Source organism: Dermacentor andersoni, chromosome 1 (genome assembly GCF_023375885.2).
Source record: "Dermacentor andersoni chromosome 1, qqDerAnde1_hic_scaffold, whole genome shotgun sequence".
In the NCBI taxonomy this organism is placed as follows: domain Eukaryota; kingdom Metazoa; phylum Arthropoda; class Arachnida; order Ixodida; family Ixodidae; genus Dermacentor; species Dermacentor andersoni.
The window spans coordinates 105,829,108-105,854,591 of record NC_092814.1 but is presented as its reverse complement, the minus strand read 5'-3'; the positions used below and the strand labels follow the sequence as shown (position 1 = coordinate 105,854,591).

Genomic DNA, 25,484 nt, shown 5'->3' with positions numbered 1-25,484 from the left:
GCAACATAGTGGTACAAACAGGTGAACTGAGCAAACCTAGTTTGGAGATCTTAACTTCTGTCTTTTCACTAGCCAGTGTACAGCAACACATGAAAGTGCTGCTTCAGTCTCCAGAACGAAAATAAAATAAAAAGGGCCGCGCTTATAGATGCAAAGCAAAGGATGGCTCCAATAAAGATTTGTCATGTGCTTGACTACTGCATACGTGCGTGTAGTCAACCACTTTGGCTAACTTGGGGTGGTCAATAAAATACAGCACAAGTGTCGCATGTGTTGGATACAACTGCTATGTGCTTTACAAGTTGTGCAATGTTGGCTTTGAGCATCACCTACATTTCTTTGTTAAGACATTCAGAGTATCTTGTCAATGGCTACTGTGGAATAAAAAGACAAGTGTGAGCTCCACCGCAATGGCCTTCCATGAAGCATCGCAACAATCTATATGTCAGATGGCATTAGGTTTGCAGCTAGGCCTTATTTTACACAGAAAGTAACTACCTACCTGGAAAACATGACAAGAGGTCCCATGTCACATGTTCAACAATCAACATTCAGTCATGCATCATTTCCCAGTTTGCTACATTGCATCAGAATCGGTTGATCCTGAGCTAAAGACCCACGGAGAAGAATATTCCCATAGCGGTATATTTTTTCTGAGTGGCCTCATGCTGTCTGTAGTATTAAAATGTGCTCACAGTTCAATAAAGAATGTTCTCTGAAACTTTAGGTCTTTTATCTATTGTGGTTAAGGTTTGTGACTGAATAATTGTCATTTTTGTTTAACTATGGTATGTTAACAGATGTTTCACATGTCTTGAAGTCAAGTAACCTTGTTTATTTTTGTAACACCTTCAATTTGCTTTGGCATTAATAACGAACAAAACTATTACAATGTTTTGTTGATTTCGAAGTAGAGGCCACATTTAGACATGGAAGGTGGTGTCAAGGTTTTAGTTATTGAATCATAGAGGTGTCCTGTATTATCAGCTACCATATGAACTGCACTGGAGAGAGTACATTAGTAGAAAGAAGGGCAGATGAATGTGCTCAACCTTCACATCAGGTGACATACAAACAAGGTCTGTCCTGAAATGTTTGCAGTACAATTAAAAAACTTCATTTCACAAACTTTCAGATACATCAGTGTGGTTCCCTTCAATATACTCCTCATTAGACACAATACACTTGTTCCACCTCTTCTTCCATTGTTGGAAGCACCCTTGAAAGTCCTCTCTGTGCTTTAGCAGCGTTGTCATTTCCTTTTGAATTGTCACATGCTCGAAATGTCATCCCAGGAGCACCAGTTTGCATTAGAGGAACAAAAAAACAATGTTGCATGGAACTAAACCTGGCGAGTTAAGAGTTTTCCAGCACAGTGATAAAATTGTGTGCCAAAAACTCATGCGCGGTAATGCAGAGTATGTAGGCGCATTATCATGGTGCAGAAGCCAGCGCCCCTTTTTTTGACAAATTTGGTGGCACATGACGCGTACAATCTTTCAGACACTGCAGGACTTCCACTTAGAAAGCTGCATTGACAGTTTGTCCTTCAGATACAAATTCATGGTTCATGATTTCATGGCTGTCAAAAAACAATTTTTGATTTTTGCTTTGTTTTTCCACACTTTTTCTTTCTGTCCTTGGCTCATCCAGCTTTTTACAATCCTTGCACTGCGACTTCGGTTCAACATCTTATTCATAAATCCGTGTTTATCACCAGTGACAACCCTGTGCAAGAATTTGTCATTGTCGTCTGAAGTTTTTCAATCAATGCAACATTCTTTTCATCACAAGTTTTGCTCAGGAGTCAGCAGTTTTGGCATGATCCTTTTGCAAACCTTTTTATTTTCCAAATTTTCAGTAAAATCTAGTGAACGGATGACTTTCCCAAACCAAGTGCTTCCAATATTGTTCTAGCAGTCACTCGACGGTCACTGAGCTCAAGAGGACACACATGATCACTATCTTCATCTTTGCACAAGACTGAGGAGCGTCGTAATTTATATCGTCCTTTGGGATCTTCACATCTTTCATGACTCTCTTGAATACAGTGAATCCTTTTCATAGGCCTTTTGCGACATTTAATAAATTTCTGCACCATTCTTGCACAACCCCATGATAAATTTGATATTGATCCTTTGTTCTGTCTGTTCGCCGATCTCCATTTTGACAAAGACTGAGAATGGCTTGCACAAAAAATACACACATAAAATTCTTCCTTGTCATACAGCAGTCTGGCTCGTACTAGAAGTAGAGTGCCAACCTGAAACTTTTTTTTTTTCTGGTTTTCATTACGGGCGAGCGAAAACAGCTCAGTTACAGTTCAACTCCGAAGTAGAAAAATAACTATCCACACTGGTTTGAATCTGTTTAAGTTAAAGATGAAGCAGGGCACTGAAAAAGGTCAAAATAAAAATAAAATGATGTTTTGGTCATTTACCCAAGTCCAATTCTGTTCCAAGTTCATTTACACAAACGAAAAATAATTACAGGAAATTAGCATAAATTTATTCTATTAAAAGAGCCTGACGCTGCAGCTAGCTGCATGGAATATGCGTGTCATTCTTCAGGCCGCACGTAATTAGTAACAAAAGAATTTTGCAGAGCCATCATTTAGCATGTGCAGTTAAACCTCGATATAACAAAGTAGGTAAAATTGGCAATTTGCTTAGTTATACCGAAATTACGTTGTATTGAAATTCAACCTTTTATGTAAATAAGTATAGTTGCCAATCTTTTTTTTTTTTTCGGAAAGGGGTCGCAGAATTTTCTAATTATCTGGCAATCTAAGAAAGCAAATTTGAATAAGAAAATTCATTTTGATGAATTTGGGAATCGGCGACGAATGATACGGTTTCATGCCACGTCAACGGTATCTTCACATCGGTGGTACGAAATAAGTAAATCAGCCACATTTTTGAGTGAACTCCGCCCCCGTGGCTGATAGCGTCGCCCACACTGGGACGATGCAATCATGAAAAGCGCCGGCAGCGGGGAGGAAATGCTTCGTCTGTCTCTCGCTCTAACGGGTCGCCAAAACTCGAGATGAAACAACCTTCAATACTAAAGCATAGGAAGACAGCTTATGTGATGCCACGCCATCTTGGCACGCCTGCTCTTTGCACACGCAGCAGATTACCTCTAAAACAGGGTGTGCATGCGCTCGGCCGCGCTTACAGCCATGCACACTGCAGCCAGCCCCCTCCCTCACCCCTCACGCACGCTTGATCGCATTACCGCGAGCTTACTCGCCTCCCCCTCTTTCCCTTTGCTCACGCGGGAATGCGGCACTCGTGAAGCCGCCATCTTTGTTGTGTCACCGTTGCACACTTTCACTCGCACCTAAAGCACGAAGTGCGCAGGGTGCGATAGGACCCTATCGCATTTGGACTTTATATGGAACATGATGCGGCTTCACTTTGGCGATCGCTCGCCGCACATGATTTGGTAGGTGCATTTGCAAGCAGCCACTTGTAATTCAATCGTTTGACCACCTGCGTCCGCGGAAGTTTCCATTTATTGTCTTGGCATTCCTTTGCAGTGGAAATGAAATTTTAGTATATTTAAATCGTATACAAACACACTCGTTATATTGAGGTTCTAAATACATGGTGTTCTATGGACAAGAGGTTATGAAACGTTAACTACTTCGTTATAGCGAAAATTTTCTTGTATTGAAGTTTGTTATATCGAGGTTTAACTGTATAATGCTAAACTTTACCAATCATGTAATGCAGTTAATAGCCTCATTGGACACATTGAACTGTATGCTGCAATGAAGTGCTTATTTATATGCACGTTTATCCCCACATGGTAAAAGGAGGTGCTCGGGCAGAGCAATTGCCGGCATGCCTCCACAATGCTAGATCCAGCTGTAGCTAGCGCCAAATTCTCTGTAACACCAATACTGGAATCTATGTGAAGTGGAGCTTTAGTAAGAGAGAGAGGAGAATTTATTGAGGAAACGTAAAGAGTTCTTTAGCCTGCTACTCTTCTCTACAGGGAAGAAAAAGAGGAGTATGAGGAGCCATGAGGCTAGGCTGTAGGATGCACTTATATACCCATTCTTGAATACAAGCCCTGGGCCTGCATTCACAAAAAGCTTTTACGCTAGAATTGTTCGTAAGAAAAATTTCAGATAAGAATAGCGATTTGTGCGAGTTGGCCTAAGCTCATGGGCATGATTTTTGCATTGCGAATATGAGCTGGAGTTTCTTTTTCAATGCGTTCTTGCTTTGTTATTCGAATTCTTACAGCAAGTGTTACCAGCCCAGTGGATGCCTCCCAGCTGGAAATCAATTGATCCAGATGTTATAGCCAAGAATGTGTAAGTAGGCTGTGTGTGATATTGTGATGTTGGAAAGTAATCTTGTTCTGTTTGTGAGTTGTTTTCACCGAAGTTTATCACTGTAGTTCAAAGCATACAGAAAACGGGATGGGGAAGCAGTGTCTCGCTGCACGCTCAATACTGTCAACTGGCATGTCTCGGGGTGACATCACACTAGTGTACCGTGCTGAGGTTTTGGTGCCGGTAGTTAATTAACAATGAAGGTGGACTACACTAGCAAGTTTCAATAACTTTTTCTTGTGCCGAAATGGCCAAGATATGAGAATACTATGAAACCTGTGACATGTCACTTATATACCAGTGCTGAGGTCTTGGCATCGATTCGTCAATATTGTATGGTAAATCAAGAAAACAAAGTTCGCCTTTAATTTCGTCAGTAGTAATCAGCTCTTTTTGCAAATGAATGAAAATAAACTCTCACAATATACGAATGGGCATGTTGGTAGTCTATACTGAATAGAATGGCGCAAACAAAAGATGAGGAAGGACAAGACTAAGTGCTGACTTCCAACAAGATTGATTGCAGTTTGGTGTTTGACCACTGCAGTGTCATAGGCAAGAGCAACAGGTAAGCTACTAACGCACTGTGGTAGGCCAATTGCTATGGCATTGCACTGCTGAGTTTGAAGTGCGTTCTATCTTGGCAGCTGCATTTCGATGGGGACAGAATGCAAAAATGCTTGTGTACCGTGCTTTAGATGAATGTTAAGAACCCCAAGTGGTCAAGATTAATCCAGAGTCCCCCACTACAGCATGCTTCATAATGCGATCATGCAAAACTCCAGAGTTTAATATAGTTTATAAATGCTAACAACTAGAGATTTTAGAAGCAGCATAAATGGCCAGGCTGGGTGACACATGTGTTAGTGCACCTTTGAGTTGTCGGAGAAGGAGCTCGTTTTTTATTTAGCCGTGCATAGAGCCATGTACATTCATCAGAGCAGTAATACATAAAAAGCTTGGAAATGCGTAGTTCTCATTGCCACATGTAGCTTTACATTTTGTTTGTTTGCATTTGCTGTGTGTCTGAGGTGGCTGGCACTGCTCATGCGCAGCTGTGCTAGTCTGTATATGCATTCGCACTTTGCTGCATAGAATCTTGCTCGAAGTCAGTGCTTCATCTTTTTTGACCTTTGTCTTCTGTTTCTATTGCTCTGTACAGCTCACTCACAGAATGCCTTTCCAGGCTAAATTACTAGGGTTGTGTGAATAGTGGATTTTGAGTTCGAAGTGAATAGCAATCTTGGCTGAATATTTCCGAATTGAATATCGAATAGTTGCCACTCAAAAGCCTTGGCCACAAAGTGGCTAGCAAGGTAATTATTTGATATATGCAATTATTAAGTGGACTAATTTGTGAGAATGAGACAATTAATTCAAGTATGACTTATTTATTGAAATACTTATGTATAGTGTATGAGTATGACTTATTTATTGAAACACCGGGCTTCGTTTTTAGAGAGAAGCTTGAGGAATACTTTCGAACTGGATTTTTCACACTGTCGTTAGAGTCCATCTTGCCGACCAGCCGAGCTTCCACTATTTTGACAATATTGACGTCATTCACTCACCACTTCCTTTCAAAATATTAGAGTTTAAATGGTTTGAAACGGTGTTTGAGTTCTCTCACAAGAAGTTTCTAAGGAATTATGAAGGTTATGAGAAATTTTTAAATGTGTTTATTTTTATCCGAAACTTGTTTTTCTAATGTAGTGTCTGGACATGGCATGGTGGTGGTGAGAAAAGGGTGCAGGCAACCAGGGTGCCAAGACTGGCAAAGATGTTGCCGCCATATAACAGCATATCTGGAGCTCGTTGCTCGGTTTCTTTGGCCCATTGTTTAACAAAGTTGATGAAATGATTACAATTAATATATTTGCAAGCTCCCATCATAATATGCAGTTTTGCCGAACGTGCGAGTCTATATTTATTTTAAAATCATGCCTTACTGATTACAGTCAACGTCTGATTTTTCGAACTCCCTGGGGCCACGATAACGTCCAAAAAGTCGGGTAGTTCGAAAAAACGAATGCGTGCCTTTTACTGCCCTCAAGGGCTCAAATCACCACAGGCATTTCTGAAATAGCTCTGAAGGCCTGTGAGTACACTTATTAGGCATATTTGCTCCTACTGTGACAGAAGGCGGCGGATGCACGCGTGTATAATTAAGGAATACATACTGTGTCCCACAACAGTTGGCTCTTCCCATTCTTGGTATGCTTCACCGCAATACTGCGCGTATGCTTCACCGCGTAACGTTACTGTATTGAGGCGAAGCTGACTTACGGGAACCGGTTTATGCAACGCGTCGTGTTTTCCGAGCTTCAAAGCCATTGGTGAAGATAATAAAGTAAAGCCCCTTGATAATTTGAAAGTAGCGACACTCTCCTCCCCGCGGCGCTTTCCTCCTCGATTCTCATCGCCCGCCAGCTGCGCGCGGCATGCTTTTTGTCCTGGGCTCTCGTGGATGGGCCGCAGCATTCTATGAAGGCGCATTATTTTGGGGCAGTTTCACGCCCCAGTGGTGTTGAAATTTTTGAGAAATGCTGATAACAGCGTTGATAATGCTGAAGGCATCGTTATGAGGAGGTTGGTTTTTTTCGTAAAGCTGTACGAACGTGGTATACTGATGTAAAAGAAGCTTTGAGGCGAGTTCTATACTCTACACAATTTTTATGGCACATGATGACATGCATTGCTTTTTGCATCTGATCTAGTATTTCTTCTGGAACATCCCTCTGTGTGTGGCTTATTAAACGAAAGCCTTAGATCTCAGTTTCAAGGTTGTGTTGTGAGATATAGAAAATATCACGTGACCCAAGGAACGCCGGAAGCGAACCAAAGCATGTCCAACCATATATAAGAGATGATTACTGATTATCAGTGTTAATTAATGATTGATTAGTGATTGTATTAAGATGGATTAAGGTGTATTAAGGTCGATGAAAGGGGATTAGGGTGGATTTGCTCTGCAACACAACAACGCAACACAGTCATAGTGGTCCACTGTCAGGCAACGCCCGACAAAGCTGTTCGGGGATTAAATTTCGCGGTTTTTCTCCCTGCGATTCGCGCGCATTCTTTGTATACATGATGCGCGCTCTCTTGAGGGATAAGTGAACTTTGTTTGTTAAAGTTTACTTCTTTTGCACTACGGTGCAGCACAATGTTCTGCACGGCTTCTGGATTGCAGAGCGTTCTCGCTAGTGCGCGGAATCGCATGTGCATGTGGTTCGCCGAGAAGCATGGCCACGTTTTCACCGCGTGTGTTTTATGGTGGTGCATTTAGTGAAAGTGATGATGACTTCAGTGAGGAAGAGAATTACGTGCCAGAAGCGAGGGATGAAGATGATTGCGATGGAAACAGCACAATATGGCGGCGAAAGCTTTTTTCTGGCTTCTAGAGGTTTCCATTGTCAATCGTTTTATTTTGAGGCGCACACAGCTGCAGAATCATAGCGAGAAAAAACAGCAACACCTGCAGTACCGCTGCAACCTCATCCAACAGCTGGTGGGTGACGTGAGGGCTAGAGCCAAAAAGCGGGGCCCGTCTGCACAGAAGGAGTGCGAGGAAAGGCTAGATGAGAGGAGCCTTTTCATTTACAAGCTCCCAGGCCGAACCAGCAAGGACTGTGCTGTTAGTAGGGATCGAAAACCAGAAGGAGGCAGGAGGGAAACTGTGTTTTTCTGCAAAACCTGCAATAACAACCCTGGCCTGCACCCAGGAGAATGTTTCGAGTGGTATCACATGCTGCTCAAATATCGGTAAAGGAGTTGCCTGCAGAATTCAAGAGAAAAAATAAGTATCCTGTGAGTTTTTCTTCCACAGTTTGTGTTTCTTCTCGGCGCCAGAAACTGGCAAAATAGTTTCGGACCGGGACAGCCGGAAAGTGGGTAAAAGTTTCGGACCGCAAAGGGTTAAGGTGCATTAAGGAGGATTGTGGTGGATTCAGGAGGATTAAGGTCGATGAATGAGGATGAAGGTTGATTAGGGTGAAATATGTTGCAGTGCTAAACATAATTGCCTGCAGAATATTCTCGGCATTCACATTTCGATGGGGGCGAAATGCGAAAACACCCGTGTACTTAGATTTAGGTGCACGTTAAAGAACCCCAGGTGGTCGAAATTTCCGGAGTCCTTCACTACGGCGTGCCTCATAATCGGAGATTTTTTGGCACGTAAAACCCCATAATTTAATTTAATATTCTCAGCATTGGTACATCATGACCACAATCATGATTTATTGCTCAACCTTCGTAATCAAAGTGCATTGATGCAATGATTTCAGCTCGTTTTAAATCAATGGAAAAAATTTCCCCACAGCACAAAATCGCAGGAATGTGGTTTTAAAACATTCGCTATTAAAGCGAAGATTCCTGGCCTCCGCCGAGATGTCGATATCAACAGCAAGCGTGCGCGATCATGTGAAAACCCCCTGCACATTGCCTGTATCCCTGAGAAAGCCAAATAATAATTGCCGCCCACTCATGCGTGCGTGAAAGTGCAGTTCAAAGCAAAAAAAAAATGCAAGTGTTTTAGGTATCACCTGAAAGACGCGAATGCGAAAGCCTTGTCAAGCCTACTGTACTTCACCTTAATCTATCTCCATCAACCCTAATCTACCTTCATCTTCCTTAATACACCCTAATAGGTCTTAATCCTCCTTGATCAACCCTGATTCACCCTAATCCTCCTTAATATGCCGTAATCCTTGTTCATGACCTTAATCCTCCTTTATACGCCTTAATCTACCATAACCCTTTTAAGCCACCCGAATAGTTCTGAATACTCTTTCACTAACCCTAATTCATCTTAATCCATCCTAATTGACTTTGACCCACCTTAATCCACCCGAATTGATCTTAATCTACCTTAATCTTTCTTAATACGTCCTAATCCTTGTTCATGACCTTAATCCTCCTTTATACACCTTAATCCACCATTATCCTCCTTAATCTACGCGAATTGGTCTTAACTTAATACTCCTTCACTAACCCTAATCCACCTTAATCTTCCTTCATCCACCCTAATCGGCCGTAATCCTCCTTAATATGTCTTAATCCTTGTTCCACTTGAATAGTTGTTAATACTCCTTTGCTAACGCTAATTTGCCTTAATCCACCCTAATCGACCTTAATCCACTGTAATCTTCGTTCATCCACCCGAATCCTCCTTAATACACCTTAATCCTTCTTCATGCACATTAGTCCACCTTAATACACCCTAATCCACCTCAACACACCCTAATCAACCTTAATACTGCCTAATCCACCTTAATTTACTAATGAATGATTAATTGGCTAATCATTAATCTCATACACACGGCTGGACATGCTTTGAGTTGCTTCTGGCCTTTCTGGGCCACATGCTATTTCCTCTTCACAATGTGACCTTGAAACAGATCTAAAGGCTTTCGCCTTAAAACAAAAAACAAAACGAAAAACAATGTGGACTAGCTAGTGCTCACCAACTACTGCAATACCACGAGTATACTTGCCACTAATTTTTTTAGGGCCTGTATTCATTGCATGACTCGTGCACACATCGATGTAATCTGAAAATAATAGCAAAAAGTGCGATCGAGAGGCTGTATCTTCGCCCATAAATGTTCACAGCGGGAAGCAGAATCTATAGTGCTGCATTTCCGACTGAATAACAACAGTTGGCGATGTGCAAGGTGATAGAGTTCCAGCAGAATATCAAGCATACTGAGCACAACCCCATTATTATGCAGCGTACAAATTGCCACAGCAAAAACACTGGTGTGCAGGCCGGAAGAATTTTAAAAATGCAGCATTAGGGGTTGCTTTCATACAAGCAATAAGAAAGACTCCTCACCTTGGAAACAACAATGTTCTTTGTCGGAACGAAGTTCTTTCGGCCAGTGTTATGCAGCCACTGCTTCCTGCACAAGTCGTCATGCTTTTCTTGTGGTATCATAAAAACCACATAACCATCTTCAGGCTTCTTGCTGCAGCACAACAGCATGGCAAAGTGCTAGCACAGATAGCAGGAAACACGGCGTACAACGTTTGCTACGGCGAGCCAAAGCGCTGAGCCATCCGAGCTGAGGAAAAAAATGGCGCGAATGGAAAAAAAAAAACAAGCAAAACGCAAGATCCGTGCGTTTCCAAGGGCAATGGCAGGAAGACCAATCGTCGTGCAGAAAAACGGGCGCAAGACTGCTCCCCGAGGGGAGGGGGGGGTGCGCACAAGGGGCGAAGAAGTTGCGCAGCGGCAGAGTTCATAGAGTGGCGGTACTTTTAAATAATCAAGGGACTTTATTATAAAGGCGGATTCAGCGCCATTGCTAACAGCGGCAAATTGTTTTAATGAAAAACATGGCACCGTACAGCAAGAAGCTTGGCAACGAAAGCCGATGTAGCTAGGCCTAGCGTTGCCACAGTGCGGTGGTGGCTATGGCTGCCAGTGCATCTGCGTGTAAGAACGCCTGTTCGAGGCAGCACAGTAATCAAAATGGTGGCGGGGGTGGCTTCGATCAATGCCATTTCGGACCTGCGGTCATGGCAAAAAGTCCAGAAGATCGGACTGCGACGGGTTTTTGCGTTTGAAATTTAAGACATTCTTATACACTCTATGGAGTACCATGGCGCTGCGAAGGCGTTTGAATTATCGGCCGTCCGGAAAATGGGTCGTATACTGTATTAGACAGTAAACAAACCCATGACCGTGCGTTTGCGAACACTTCGAAAAGCACGAATATTACAGCTGCTCTCAAAGTGAATATCGAATAGTGTAATATTCGAAACTACTATTTGAAAATCCGAATATTTGCACAACACTACAAATTGGATTTACTATTTCTTTTTAGTGACCCTTTAGGGCACATGCTGAACTTGTGAAATTGAAACCAGACAGTATTGAACTGAAACTGAGCATAACTGCGAGTCGGCCTAGTTGGAACAGATTCATCTTAAAACTTTTTGTGCGCAAACAGGGACGAAGAATATAAGAAACACAAGGAAAGCGCTCGTCCTTGTGTTTCTTCTATTCTTCATCCCTGTTTGTTTGCGCACAAAAAGTTTTTTCAGACAGTATTGAATTTGTGTTCAGTTAGCATAAATCCTGAGTCTAGCACCAGTTTCGAGATATCTCCGAGGTGTACTACAAAATACTTTTACCTTCCACTTTGTTTCATTGTGCACTAGTACTGCTCAAGGGAAGCATATTGAACGAATATGAAGTGGCCAATCTGGAGCTCTCCACTGCAGCATATCTCATACCCAAGATGTAGCCTTTAAGCAAAATGCAATAAATCAGTACTATATTTCATCATGTCAAAAATTTTTTATTTGATACTACTGTTTGAATCAAATTTGAGCTGAAAGTAGTGCTGTTTACACTCTCTTAAGTAATTGTATCTGCTTTTCTACAAAGGTCATTAGCAGCCTTAGCTTGTAAAACAAGAGAGCTCGTCCTTGTGTTTCTTCTATTCTTCGTCCCTGTTTGTTTGCGCACAAAAAGTTTTTTCAGACAGTATTGAATTTGTGTTCAGTTAGCATAAATCCTGAGTCTAGCACCAGTTTCGAGATATCTGCGAGGTGTACTACAAAATACTTTTACCTTCCACTTTGTTTCATTGTGCACTAGTACTGCTCAAGGGAAGCATATTGAACGAATATGAAGTGGCCAATCTGGAGCTCTCCACTGCAGCATATCTCATACCCAAGATGTAGCCTTTAAGCAAAATGCAATAAATCAGTACTATATTTCATCATGTCAAAAATGTTTTATTTGACACTACTGTTTGAATCAAATTTGAGCTGAAAGTAGTGCTGTTTACACTCTCTTAAGTAATTGTATCTGCTTTTCTACAAAGGTCATTAGCAGCCTTAGCTTGTAAAACAAGAGAGCTCGTCCTTGTGTTTCTTCTATTCTTCGTACCTGTTTGTTAGCGCACAAAAAGTTTGTTCAGACAGTATTGAATTAGTGTTAAGTTAGCATAAATTCTGAGTCTAGCACCAGTTTCGAAATATCTCCGAGGTGTACTACAAAATACTTTTACCTTCCACTTTGTTTCATTGTGCACTAGTACTGCTCAAGGGAAGCATATTGAATGAATATGAAGTGGCCAATCTGGAGTTCTCCACTGCAGCATATCTCATACCCAAGATGTAGCCTTTAAGCAAAATGCAATAAATCAGTACTATGTTTCATCATGTCAAAAATTTTTTATTTTACATTACTGTTTGAATCAAATTTGAGCTGAAAGTAGTGCTGTTTACACTCTCTTAAGTAATTGTATCTGCTTTTCTACAAAAGTCATTAGCAGCCTTAGCTTGTAAAACAAGAGATCTCTCTTCACATATTAATGGCATGTTCCACTGTTTGTCTCAGAGCACTCTAGTAGTGCTGCTAAAAACATTCAAGCCAGCTTGAAAATTATACTATGGAAATAAATGGGTGAAATAGCATTAATCATGCTTCATTATTGGCATTTGATCCAATTGATGCTCTCAATAAAGTTTCTTTGCTGTCTTGCACAATGTTTAAAGCACTGCCAGGGTGCTCTGAAATGACCAGTTGAATATACCATAAGAACCAATTGGTGATTTTGCATGTGCATGTGTTCACACATCATGGTGACTGTCAACAGGAACATCATGTGCCCAGTACAGCCTGGATGAGCATGACTGCCACAGTTACGTACTTAAAGGGACACTAAAGGGAAACAATAAATCAGTTTAGACTAATGGAGAATTGTTTGAGAACCCTGCAGGCAGTCATTTCAAGAAAATAGTTTGATTATTCGATGAGAAAATGAAGGTCAAAGTATCAGTATTTGAATTTCGCGCCGAAACTCCAGCGCCGGTACGTCAGCGTGACGTCAGGGATTCCAAAGTATGTTTTCGCATTTGGGCCGCGTTGGCTGAATAAAGGTTCCCGAAATTTGCCATGTTTATTATTTGGTTCCTTTAGAACACAATGTAGTCAATGTGTACCGCTATTTATAATTAGTAGGCCCTAGAAGATGCCATCAAAATCCATGACGTCACAGCCCCCAGGTGCGGGAACTCAAGTAGGCGTCGCCACCCGTATTTCGTTCTGCCGCTTTTTCTGGCTTACCAAACGTCTTATTGTTGTAAGAGTGGTGTTTTTGGTGTTGTAGAACGGTAATTTACTGATGCAGAAGAAATCATTTTTCCCTTTAGTGTCCCTTTAACATTCCTGCATGCAAAACACAAGTCTTGGATGAAAGACAAGTTCTCTTTCCCCTTATCACCACTGTTTTACTGCAATTAATTATACAGTCTTATTGTGAGCGTGTAGTTGCATCTTGCTCACTTATTGCCAAGAAATGGTAATTCTATTAGTGGTGCCCAGGAGTCGTACAATGTCTGTTCTTTTTCATCAAGTGGACACTGCTGCCGAAGTCTCTTGGCTGGTGAACTGCCTCAGGAGGGTTGTACTGCCTTGCTAGAACAGCGGCAATGCTGCCTGGCAGCAGCCTCTGGCATGGTGTGTCCATTTGTGGACATCCGGCCATCTGTATCGGCAGCTGGGGAGCCACCATCTACGCTGCACTTGCCAACATCGTCACCACTGACTGGAACTGCTTGGGGTCAAGGGGGAGATACATGTGGTCCCGGGCCAAATGGCCAGCCAACCGAAGCGAGTTTTCCTAAAAAGGCGAGTCTGCTTCATTTCTAGACCTAATTGAGTACTTACACTTAATTTCCAGAACTGTTACATTACTATGCATCATGTTAAAAAAGAGTTTTAAAATTGCATTTTGAAACACCTGCATTAGCATGTGACATTACACTAATTCTGAAGTACTGAGTATGTGAGATAATTGAGGACACAGCTTTGGATTGCCATAAACGTTAAACATTTTAATTCTATATATCGAGGCATTTAACTTCGTTTTCACCAGCTCCTCTGTTCCCTATCTAACACATTCATTCTAGAGCAGCTGCTTCCAATGTGACATGGGAGATGAAAACACAGGCAGTCCTGTGGTTTCATAGCGACTGATCATAGCGACTTGCGAGATCACCACCTCCTTCAGTGTGGTGAAATCCTTTGTTTTCGGCCTGAGACAAGATCTCATAACCAATGCTTATCTGTGACAAAGGGAAATAAGCACTGCTAGCAATAAAACGCCATTCATGCAATTAAGTTTTTTCAGCAAATGGGAGGCCATCATGAGTGAGAACCTGGAAAGCTAATGATGGCCATTGCTGAGCCACTTTAGGTGGCAGAGCCAACACTAGGGCTTTCTGTCCATCACTACTTTAGCATTAGCCCTACGTAATGGATTTGCTTCGTCTATAGGGCCTGCATGACCCAAGAGTGACTGGCTACGAACCTGTGTGGCTGCGTCACTCTCAATGCAATGTCGTAGTTCCCAATATTTAAACCTGCTCTGCTGCTATTTACGGGAGTTGCCACTGAGAAGAAGACTAACAGATAGCCACTCAATGTTAACTCACCAAAGGCTCTTATTGCGGAAGCTGTGGCTGACATCATCAGCACTTATCTGAGCATACAGTGGCTATGAAATTCCAATACAGTCAATTATTGAGGCTGAAGATGGTTTTATTGAACAGACTTGAGAAGTAGCGGCAAAGAAAACAATGTAAAAAAATTGAAATGAATACAGTAGAACCTCGTTTATATGATCCCATTTGAACGATTTCCCAACTCTAACGTTCGCTATTGATAACGAAAAAAATGACCCCATACAGTTACGCTTATTTTTTACTGATTCATACGTTCCTCGAAAACGCGATCTTTCAGCACCAACATTTAGTAGGTCGCCAAACCGCGATCATATGATACGTTTTCCGGCTACTAGATCCCATGTGAACAAGAAAAGGCATGAGGCACAGACTGTCGAGAACAGTAGCCGCCCACCATAGCAGCTTCCCTGCTACACTCACCCACCTGTCTCGCCTGAGAATGCTGGTGCGCACTTAGTTTCTTTTCCTGTACCAGCAAATCTCCTCCAAGTCATTGCATGCTGCATTCTTAGCTATCGCCACCAACTGCATTGTGATAAGCATCTTCACCTATCTGTTTCACAGCGTATGGGGTGTACTGCTGTTGGAAGCATACGGCATGCTTTTAATGGGCAATAACTCAAATGCGGCACAAAGTGAGCGCTGTGTTTTGCTCTGGTTGCATTGCATGCACTGTATTTCGGCGTCGCCAACCAGCTTGATTTTGTTTTGGTTTCCCACCACCATCTTAAAACCCTGTGAAATAGGGAAACGACAATGTGCTTCTCAAGTCGCTTGGGCCTCACCAGCTTAGCGAGTATCGACGTCTTGTGCTGCAATTATTTCCACAACGCAAATTGTTTCACTGCAAGATGCCAGCATTTGTGTTTGAATGAAAGTGTTCTATACTGGGCTTTACCAAGAATTTCTCTCATGTCCCTGTTTGATGGAAATTACCTCAACAAAAGAGCATGCTATATTTTTAGCACCCCCGTGAGATGGTGCCAACTTTGTGCAGGGGTGGGACTCCTGCGCCAATTGCGCCATTTTGATACAAACGCAAATTCCTGCACCAAACTGTGCCAAGCCCAGAAAATTGACCGAAACTGCACCACGCTGCACCAGAACGGCTTCGGTATGTGTGCTCCGGCAGTGGCGGCGAACAGTGAGCACATTTGTCCTCTGAAAAAGAGTGCAGTCGTTCACATTCTGCACACCGCGCGTTGGCTCCTCCCTCACAGTTTCTCGTAATTGTTGCCTTATAACACTGGGCTTTACGGCGCTTCCGGCAAATGGCCGGCACACAGGCGGCCACTCCCAGCTGACATCGCTGCAGTTGGAACAGGCAGGGCGGCTGTATTTAGATTGTGTTCGAATACGGTTGAGCGAGCCGAGCGGCATGATGTTCCCTAGCTGAGGTGCCAAACAACGACAAGTAGACTGAGGGCACTGCGAACGAACTAGATATTAGGGAGGCGCATGCGGCAGTCAGTTCAGCGGGTGGGCGTCTCTGTTCCCAGGGCCGGTACAATGTAAAACTATTCCAATCTGTTTTTATGCCAATATGGGCGAGGCCTGAGCCATTTTGACCAATCACGAAGGCCTAGTGGTGGATTGGGAATGAAAACAGATGGGAATAGTTTTATGTTATACCAGAAAGCTAAGCATTAGGTGCTTTGGCATCGCCCTGGTCTATTATGTAAAAATGGCTTTAAAGAAGTCGTAGTTTCGACCAAAAGGTGAAACATCAATTGCGATAGCAAATTAGTAGACATCTGTACGAAATAAGGATACTAGTTTTATCGGTCGTAGAAAGTTATAATCATTCGCTTACTAACTAAATTAACAAGCATGGTGTCACGTGTGCACAAACAAGTGTGAACACATCTCACTTGATCACCACACACACTCGCTGTCAAAACGTTGGATCGAAAAAGCGCGACAGCAGCAGCGGGCAAATTGATTTTCGTGTTGCCTCTTGCTTTAATGTGAACTAAATGGCGAAAACACAGCGCACACGAAGCTATCGGCACTCAGCGCATGCACTATCTGCATCACAGATTGCTTTCAAGATAGGGCCCATGCGGCCGCACCATACGCAGCAGCCGGCGGAGTAGAACCCCCCCCCGGTGCCTTGCGCATGGTGGAAGATGGTGCGCTTTCTCCCGGCTTTCGTCGCTTGCTCGCACGAGATTGAGCCGCCATTGTCGGCCCACCTTCGCATGTTTTCACTTGCACATGCAGCATATGGCGCACAGCAATGATGTTATCAACCTCGAACTTTATACAGAACATCACATTGATGGCACGTTGTTTCATATGCGGCAACAGCGTGATGTTCCAGCTCCCATACCGACGACGCCTGGATAAATGTGCCTGGAGTGTCCATATAGTTGCTATCACAATAATAAACCACAGTTGTTCATGACTCTGGATCCTCTGTATGGTCTGTTGGTGAGGCACATTTCCAGGCACTTCACCCACACTGTCGATACATAAACAAAAAAAATGTATTTATAAAAATATGCCTTGGGCTACTTTTCCGAATGTCACTCACTATTACAGAATGTAGGTTCTTGTGATTGCTATCACTAATTGAAAAGTTGACAGGCACTGTAACCAAAATTTGCATAAACTTAGGCGGTTTCAGTATCAGGGTAATCTGCTTCAAAATTCAGCTTAAGATGTTGCTTAAGACAGTTGCAATACAGTGCTCGTGTTGGTTTATTCTGTTTCATCGTGGTTTCGAAGTGTGCTGCCATATTCCATATTTCATTGTTGCACCAAAATTCAGCTTAAGATGTTGCTTAAGACAGTTGCAGTACAGTGCTTGTGTTGGTTTATTCTGTTTCGTCGTGGTTTCGAAGTATGCTGCCATATTCCATATTTCATCATTGCACCAAAATTCAGATTGGCCTTTTCCAAAGTGCTTCAAAATGAAATTTTATCTGCTCCAAATTGTTCCAAAATGAAATTTAGTCTGCTCCTAAATGTTTCAAAATGCAATTTTACTTGCTAAAAAAATTGCTCCAAAATGACTTTGGGCACTCCCACCCCTTCTTGTGCTTTGGCAGCCTGCGGTAACTACGCACTTTTGCCACATGGGTTCTCTTACTTGTCGGATTAGCTTATGACGCCTGGTTGCCTCCGGACTGCAGTTTAAATGCGCAGTAGCAGTGTTTAGACGCCGTCTACTGCTTCACTTGCAATAGTGCCAAATAACAATGCTGTTACATTAAATGCTGCAGAAAGGCAGTGACGTCGACGGGTGAATGTCATGAAACTGACAGTGTTGGACCAGTGCAAGATGCATCAGTAGAAAGCACAATGCATTCGTGTGTGCTGGGTGCACACTACGATGTGTGTACACTACGATGTGTGTGTCTCGCATTTGTGAGGCTGAGCACACCACGAGTTACTGGATTGCCGAAGACATTTCCATGCAGGACCAAAACATTCCTACCCAATAGCAATTGATGCTGCAAAATTATGGTCTTGTATTTCTTAACGTCCAACAAACCTGCAACTGCTTCTATGAAGACACGTTTCACTTTCGTGTTATGAATAATTCCTATGAAAGAGGGATCAACCAATATTTTTCACTGACTTTGGTTTGTACATTGTCCCGATTACCGTAGTATGTTCTTTCTCACATATTTTTTTCAAAAGCATATGAGCGAGCTTCTTCTGTATTTCTAACCTTGTTTGAAGTATTGTTGCTATTTCTGAAGTCATCATCAATCCCCAGAGAGAGAGAGAGAGAGAAAGGCAAAGGAAAGACAGGGAGGTTAACCAGAGATTATCTCTGGTTGGCTACCCTGTACTGGGGGAGGGGCAATGGGATGTAATAGGGGAGAGAGAGAAAAGGATTAAAATTTATTATGAAAAAAAAAATTTGCACACACACACGTACACATGACACACACGAACTGTTTCTGTGGGCACTGTCACGCCGCCTGCAAAGGCGTTCCTAGTGTTACACAGTGTCACCGTACAATCCTATGTCACACAGTGTACAGTCACAATTTGTCAGAAAGTCCTGTGTCTTTTAAGTACCGCAGCAGCGCCTTCATAGCGGATCACGCTGACGTTCACGTAGGCCAGTTTCCAAGGATGTTGTTTGCTGTCCTTGGGCGCTTGTCCAGTTTGATTAGGGTGCCTGAGAGGACTGCTCTTTGCGGGTTGAAACAAGGGCACTCACAAAGAAGGTGCGCGATTGTTTCATTGCACCCGCAGAAGTCACAAAGTGGGCTGTTGGCCATTCCTATGAGAAAGGAGTACGCATTTGAAAATGCTACTCCTAGCCATAGACGGATTAGAACGGTGCAGTTACGTCATGGAAGGTCAGGCGGAATACAGAGCTGATCATGTCCCCAAATACCTCACGCACCCAGTATGCTGTGGACTTTGGCACAAAACTTTTAGTATAGCTGAATACTGACGTGAAAAAGGCAACCTACAAGCATTGTCTTGTCACTACTCAGGCCTTGTACTTGCCTGCTTAGATGTTCCCTGGTCGAGTGTCGAGAGTGAAAATTTGCCGATACCGTTTAATCTCGATAATTCGAACTGGAATACTTGTTCAAGTTAACTCTTTCCCTACCATGGGGAAAATGGGTGTTTTTTTGTAGGTTACACCAGATCTTTTTTTCTGAAAGAACTGGCGCACTTAATATTTTATGTAATACATAAACAAAAAGTAGAATGAATGCACTTTCACGCATATGAGATGTATGTCATAAAAAAGATGTAAATTGTAAAGATGTAAAAAAGAGCTGAGGAACCTCCTTAACAATAAAAGTAAAGGCATAGGTGACATCCTGAATTTTGGCAACTTTGTTCGTGGCTGCCGTGTTTTTGACATTGTGTAATTGGATCGGCCCAAAATATGAAGCAAGATGCCATATGCATTATACATTCATTCTGTCAACTAGGTGGCGGTACCAGGTTGAAGTCATAATAATCGTGCAGGTCTGTAAAATCTGGCATTAGAAAGATCGGTCGGCAACTGTTTCCGTGTACATGGCACATCACAATTGAATGTAATGGTGGTGTGGGCCTGCATGCATGTCTTTCCTGCAACTTGACAAAAACAACAAAGATTGTGTGCTTTACAAGGCCCGCTGCGGTTGTGCAGTGGCTATGGCTTCTGCCACTGAGCGTAAGGTCATACGTTTGATTCCTGGCCACTGCAGCAGCATTTCGAAGGAGTGAAATGCAAAAATGCTGGTGTACTTTGATTTAGGTGCACCTTAAAGAACCCTAAGTGGTCGAAATCAATCCAAAGCGCCTCTCGTAGTCCAAGTGCTTCTTTGGGACGCAAACCCCTCAAGTATCCCTGCGGATAGGAATTCTGAATTCTGGACGAAATAACCTGATTAGTACTGGCATTATTGTATATTCTGACCTTGAGTTTGAACATATTTTCTTACTGTTGTGCATAAATATAACAAATAGTTTTATTTATTTATTTATTTATTTATTTATTTATTTATTTATTTATACATACTGCAGCCTCAATGAGGCTATTGCAGGAGTGGGATGAACAACAAACATACGACATTTATAAACAAGCTTGCATGAATTGTTTCAGTGGTAGTGAATGGATGTTGCCTGGTAATGAATTCCAGATTTCAGTTGTTGATGGAAAAAACTAGGAATCAGTGAAGGCAAAAAAGGTTGAGGTATTTAGAGCATGGTGACTCCTCATATATGAGGGTTTGGAAAAAGTCAAGTAGTTATCTAGAGAGGAGAGGCGAGGAGAGTTGATTAACGTGTGAAGGAATTTTAGGCATTCAAGTTTGTGACGCTCTGCAAGAGGAGTGAGACCAAGTAGGGGAAGAGAGTTAGACGGCGAAAATTCCTTGTCATATCACCTACAAACAAAACGCACTGTCTTTTTTTGCACTGATTCTAGTTTTTTGACGTCAGATAATGTTTGTATTGGTTCCATACAAAACAGCCATATCCGAGGATGGGGTGCATGAGGGTTCTATATGTAAGAAGTTTAGTTTTCTTGAGGAGCAACTTGACTCCTTAACAGTCTTAACATTGTCTTAATTCTGAACTTAAATTTTCTTAAATTCTTAAATCTTAACATTGTCCTTAACATTGACTTAACATTGTCCTAACATTGTCTTAACATTGCCTTCTTAACATTTCTCATGAGATACTCATGAAAATACCATAATATTGTTGAAAACATTTTAGTTTAGCTTAAGCAAAGCATGGCCGATGTTTAGTACACTTAGAAGGCACAATGACCATATCTTGAGTGGTGTTTAAACCTGCTATTGGCTATGGAGGCTGCAAGAAACTACTGATAGCAGATGCCGAGCAGACAACATGGCACAGATTGACATATCTTCAGGGTGTTGGAGCATACTGTTGCCTAAAAAGGCTGCATGGAACTACTGAGATAGAACATAAAAAATGTGATGCACCACTGTCGCAGTCATGTAATCATGGCTTATGATATACAGTGTTGTTGCATCTATCGCATCATTGCGCCTGCCGATTCATGGTAGATGTTCTTACAACAGGGCGGCAAGCAGACACCGAGCAGACATGGTGCGGATGAACACACCTTGAAGAGCAATTGCCTGTCTTGTTGGCTAAGAAACCTACCGCTTCCACTGTGCTGCAAGGAAGGAACTGCTGAGATAAAGTATAGTCAAACTTCAATGTAACAAAGTCGATAAAATCGGCACTTTATGTCATGTAGAAATTTCACTATATTGACAATGTACAGTCACCGACCAATTCTTATTTACATAGAAAGGGCCACAGAAAATGCCTGAATAATCAGGCAGTCCAGAAAAACGAAAATCAATTTTAAAAAATCTACTTTGTTTAACTGGAGAGTCGGCGGCCACTCTTACGGTTTGATGCTGCTTCGACAAAGTCCTCTTCACGGTGGCCATCTGACACACAGAAAGCCGAAAGAAAGAAATGCAGGTTCAGTGCACTCTGGTGATCGATGTAAGCGGAGCTTTGGCATCCATTTCATTGCAGTGGCTTGCCAACATAACCTCGGGTATCTCTCAGAGTGGTAGAACACCAAGTACTGCGTTCACCAAATGGAATTGCTGCTCTCCACACAGTTCGATAATGGGTGTCGCCTACAGTGGTATGACACCGAATGCTATGTTCACCAAACTGAACTGCTACTCTTCACGAAAAGGTGTTGCGTTTAGTACTAGCTTAAGTCGCTCCCACCATACTGCCTCTACCGCTGGCATGCGCGGAATACTGAATTATGCTGATTATGCATGAATACGTGTGCCCCCTTGTGCCTCTGATCGGCACTGCACTCACCATCTTATGGCCTCCAAGATTTGGGGGCACATCTGGCAGGCCATGACCAGCTAAATTCACCACTGCCAAAGACTCACTCTGCTTTGACGGCCTCTCTCTGTCACACAATTTGAAAGGTGCGTTCACAAACAGGCACATATAATTCAACCATTTGACTACTGGCACCTGCAGTAGCTTCAGTTTATTGCCTCGGTCTTCCTCTCAGGAGTGAAATTTCGTTATGTTGAAATTGTGAACAAGCACATTTCGTTATATTGAGGCTAAAAATAGTGGTTTTCTATGGAAACGAAGTTATAAATGTTAAATACTTCCTAAAATCTCTTAATTCAAATTGACAGATAATTCGTACTGCTCTGTTAATTCCGGCAAAGTCCTATGTATTTGAATAGAGAAAAAACTCCTTTGAATTCAAACTCCAAAAATGGCGCAGCAATTATTCAGAACAAAATTTCTCATTCCCATGGACCGCTTTTTGGACTAACCCGAGCCAAAGGTGAACATTTTATGCATCACTAGCTACCATAATCTCTCGTGCCATAAAAATGACATGGAAAGACATGCCAGAGGAAGAAGAGCGGTGCCCTGCTTTCCCATCCAGCTTAAAGGAGCAGGAAGGAGCCCCCTAGAGCGTTCTTGATCACATTACCACATGCTAGCGCCCCCTCCCATGCCTCCCTCCCACCCCTGGCGTGCACTCGATCACGTCATTTTCAACACTGGGCACGTGAGAGGACGGCGCCGCCAAGCCACCATCCTTCTTGGCTCACCCTCGCACGTTTTCCCTTGCTTGCACAATCTTATCGAACTTGGACTTTCTACGGAACATAGGCTTCTTCCGGCACTTGTCGTCGCGCGCTGATGGAGGACCGATACTTTTTCAATGTGAGCCCAGTGACAGCATTGGTCTTGCACCATGTACCGCATATTTGATTGAGTGCTATATTTAAACGGGCTCTCCTTTGTTTGAACTCTATTTTTTTCGATTTCATACGTATAAATTTCCGGTCTCCTTGCACTTGGGGTTCGAATTAACAATATTCTACAGTATATAGGTCCAGTGTGGCATCAGCATTAGTTCTGCATATCAGTGCAGTCGATACAAGGCCCATGCATAGCACCACAGCGCACATGTGGTAAAACTGTGCCACGCTGCACCGCCGACCGAGCTGACAGGTCAAGCCCAAGGTCTCCAAATTATCGGTTGCCATCATGATTCCTTAGAGCCCTTGCAAAGTGGATGGCACACCACTGGGTCCGATTTCTGCCTGGGTTGGTGCACTGCCAGGGTGGTGCACTGCTGGGGTGGAAATGTGGTTGGGGACATGGTCTGTTCTAAGTAACTGCTGCTACTGCTCATGAGTTCAAATTATAATTCTTTGCACACTGAGATACGTGGTTACGATCAGTCAGTTCAAATTAACAAGATTCCACTGCATAAAACATTCGCGTACCACTTTTGTTATGTCGCACGCACAGCACCGGCAGCACTGTGCTTTGCCATGAGCATTGAGACGTTTGATAGCACTTCACGTGACACTCTGTGCCAACATCAGATGCAAGTTGTGATGCCATCAACACTAAGATGGAATATACAAGCAAGCTTTTGCAGCTGGTGCAAGGACGGATGTGTGGTTGAGCTTGATGTCTTCCCACAACAAACTGTGAAGTTGGGCATGAGCCGCAGTAAACAGGATCAAAGCACACGTCACAATCTGTAGCATACCATGCTACATGATGGCTGCTTACCGTACTCTATGAGTGCCACCAATGTAGGCTTTGTTAGATCAGTGTCATTTGTCATGTAAAAATAAGTATACTAGCCAGGAGGACACAGTTTAACCCATATATGTTTGAATATTTATACACATTTACATATGTAGTTATACACGTTTATATTTACCCTCTAGAAACCTGTCTTATTTATTTAATAAGATAAATCTTTCTGACTTCTCATTGCAGACTGCAGAGATGTGCGAGTGCCATGCCTGTACGCAGATGCAGTGGAATCCACAGTCGCTGCTGCAGTTGTATGGGGCACGTCCAATAAGCCTTGACCTTGACTCGCTAGACAGTTTAGCACAGATTAGAGACTGGGAGGAAGGCCACTTCAAGTCACGGCACTCTAGTGCTGAGCTATCACCTCAGCCAGCACCCCCAGGCACTGCCTCAAGTCAAAGCTCCCCAACCCCTGCACGTCGTCATTCTGAGCCTGGTGAGTACATGTTGCTGTTCGTTGCAGAGCTTTTACTCCAGAGCTTCTACGAATAAGTCCTTACTAACAATAAATAGTATAACAAGAAATCTAGTGTTGACATTTTTGTGGCTATATGTATATATTCTGCAAATGGCATTTTAGGGTTCCACAAGCACAACACCAAAATGTGCAGTAGGCTAAAACTGAAAACTGTTTTGCCCCATTCATTTCCACAATTTTTTTATATAATTAAAAAATTTTGCATTGCATTGCATTCCATTGCATTGTATTTTGGATTTAACCAAGCCACTAAACGCTACATTCGCAATTCGATAGTCTTTGCAACATACTCGTGAGGCTGCGGCGTGCAAGGCTCGTCACTGTGTGATTTTGGTGGCCTGCAGTGTCCATGCTGAGTGTTTGTCATTTGTGTGTGTTTTGTAACACGTGAGCAAGAATCAACTTGGAGGTTTTGCAAGCGGAGGACCTCTTCCACATGCTGCGGCATCTGCCTGGTCGACTCTTGTTGCTGGCGGATGACGGACGATATTGCCGTATTCTAAATGACATGCAGGGTGCATTCACGCATGATTTTTGGTACAGGCATGTTAGTGCCATCACAGAGCAGTTTCGATAAAGGCTAATTTGCTACCACACTGCATCAGTTCCTACCGTGTTTGGAATGAAAATGCGCAACAAGCATTTCAGTGTATGCGAGGGCTACCGCTACAGACCACTGTAGCTGTGTGCTGGGCGACATTGGCTTTTAGGCTTAGCATTGTGATCAGTATTTTGAAAACAAGTTTGCAGCTCAAGTAACTTGTGACATTTCTTTGCGAAAAATTTAAAATTTTCTGCGTCCGATACTTCGTTTGTGCCAGGACGCCATTTATGGCACCTGGTGCAAGGGGAGCGGTAGCTGTATGGTCGGCATGCGCTGTGTTACGGTGTGCAGAGCAGCAAGGAAAACAAATTGCTTGTCTATGTGTTATCATGAGTTGCATGGGGAGTGGTACCATGTGGTCAGCATGTGTTGCATTACGGTGGGCAAAGCAACAAGGAAAGAAAAATCGCTTGTCTATGTGTTATATCATGAGTTCCTCAGTCAGCAGCGATATCCTTTGAGATTACAGATAACACGCCCAACCTCAAACATCA

At 42.8% G+C, this 25,484-nt stretch overlaps 1 protein-coding gene across 2 annotated transcripts in view; it reads left to right on the top strand.

Annotated features, from left to right (window-relative positions):
- LOC126545554 (uncharacterized) overlaps positions 1-25,484 on the top strand; it is a 143,932-nt gene that overhangs the window by 43,865 nt on the left and 74,583 nt on the right. For both annotated transcript variants that reach the window (XM_050193472.3, XM_050193471.3), the window contains exons 9-11: positions 4,257-4,327; positions 13,727-14,000; positions 24,092-24,344. In XM_050193472.3, coding sequence (XP_050049429.1) covers positions 4,257-4,327; positions 13,727-14,000; positions 24,092-24,344 — 598 coding nt within the window. The remainder of the gene's footprint in view (positions 1-4,256; positions 4,328-13,726; positions 14,001-24,091; positions 24,345-25,484) is intronic.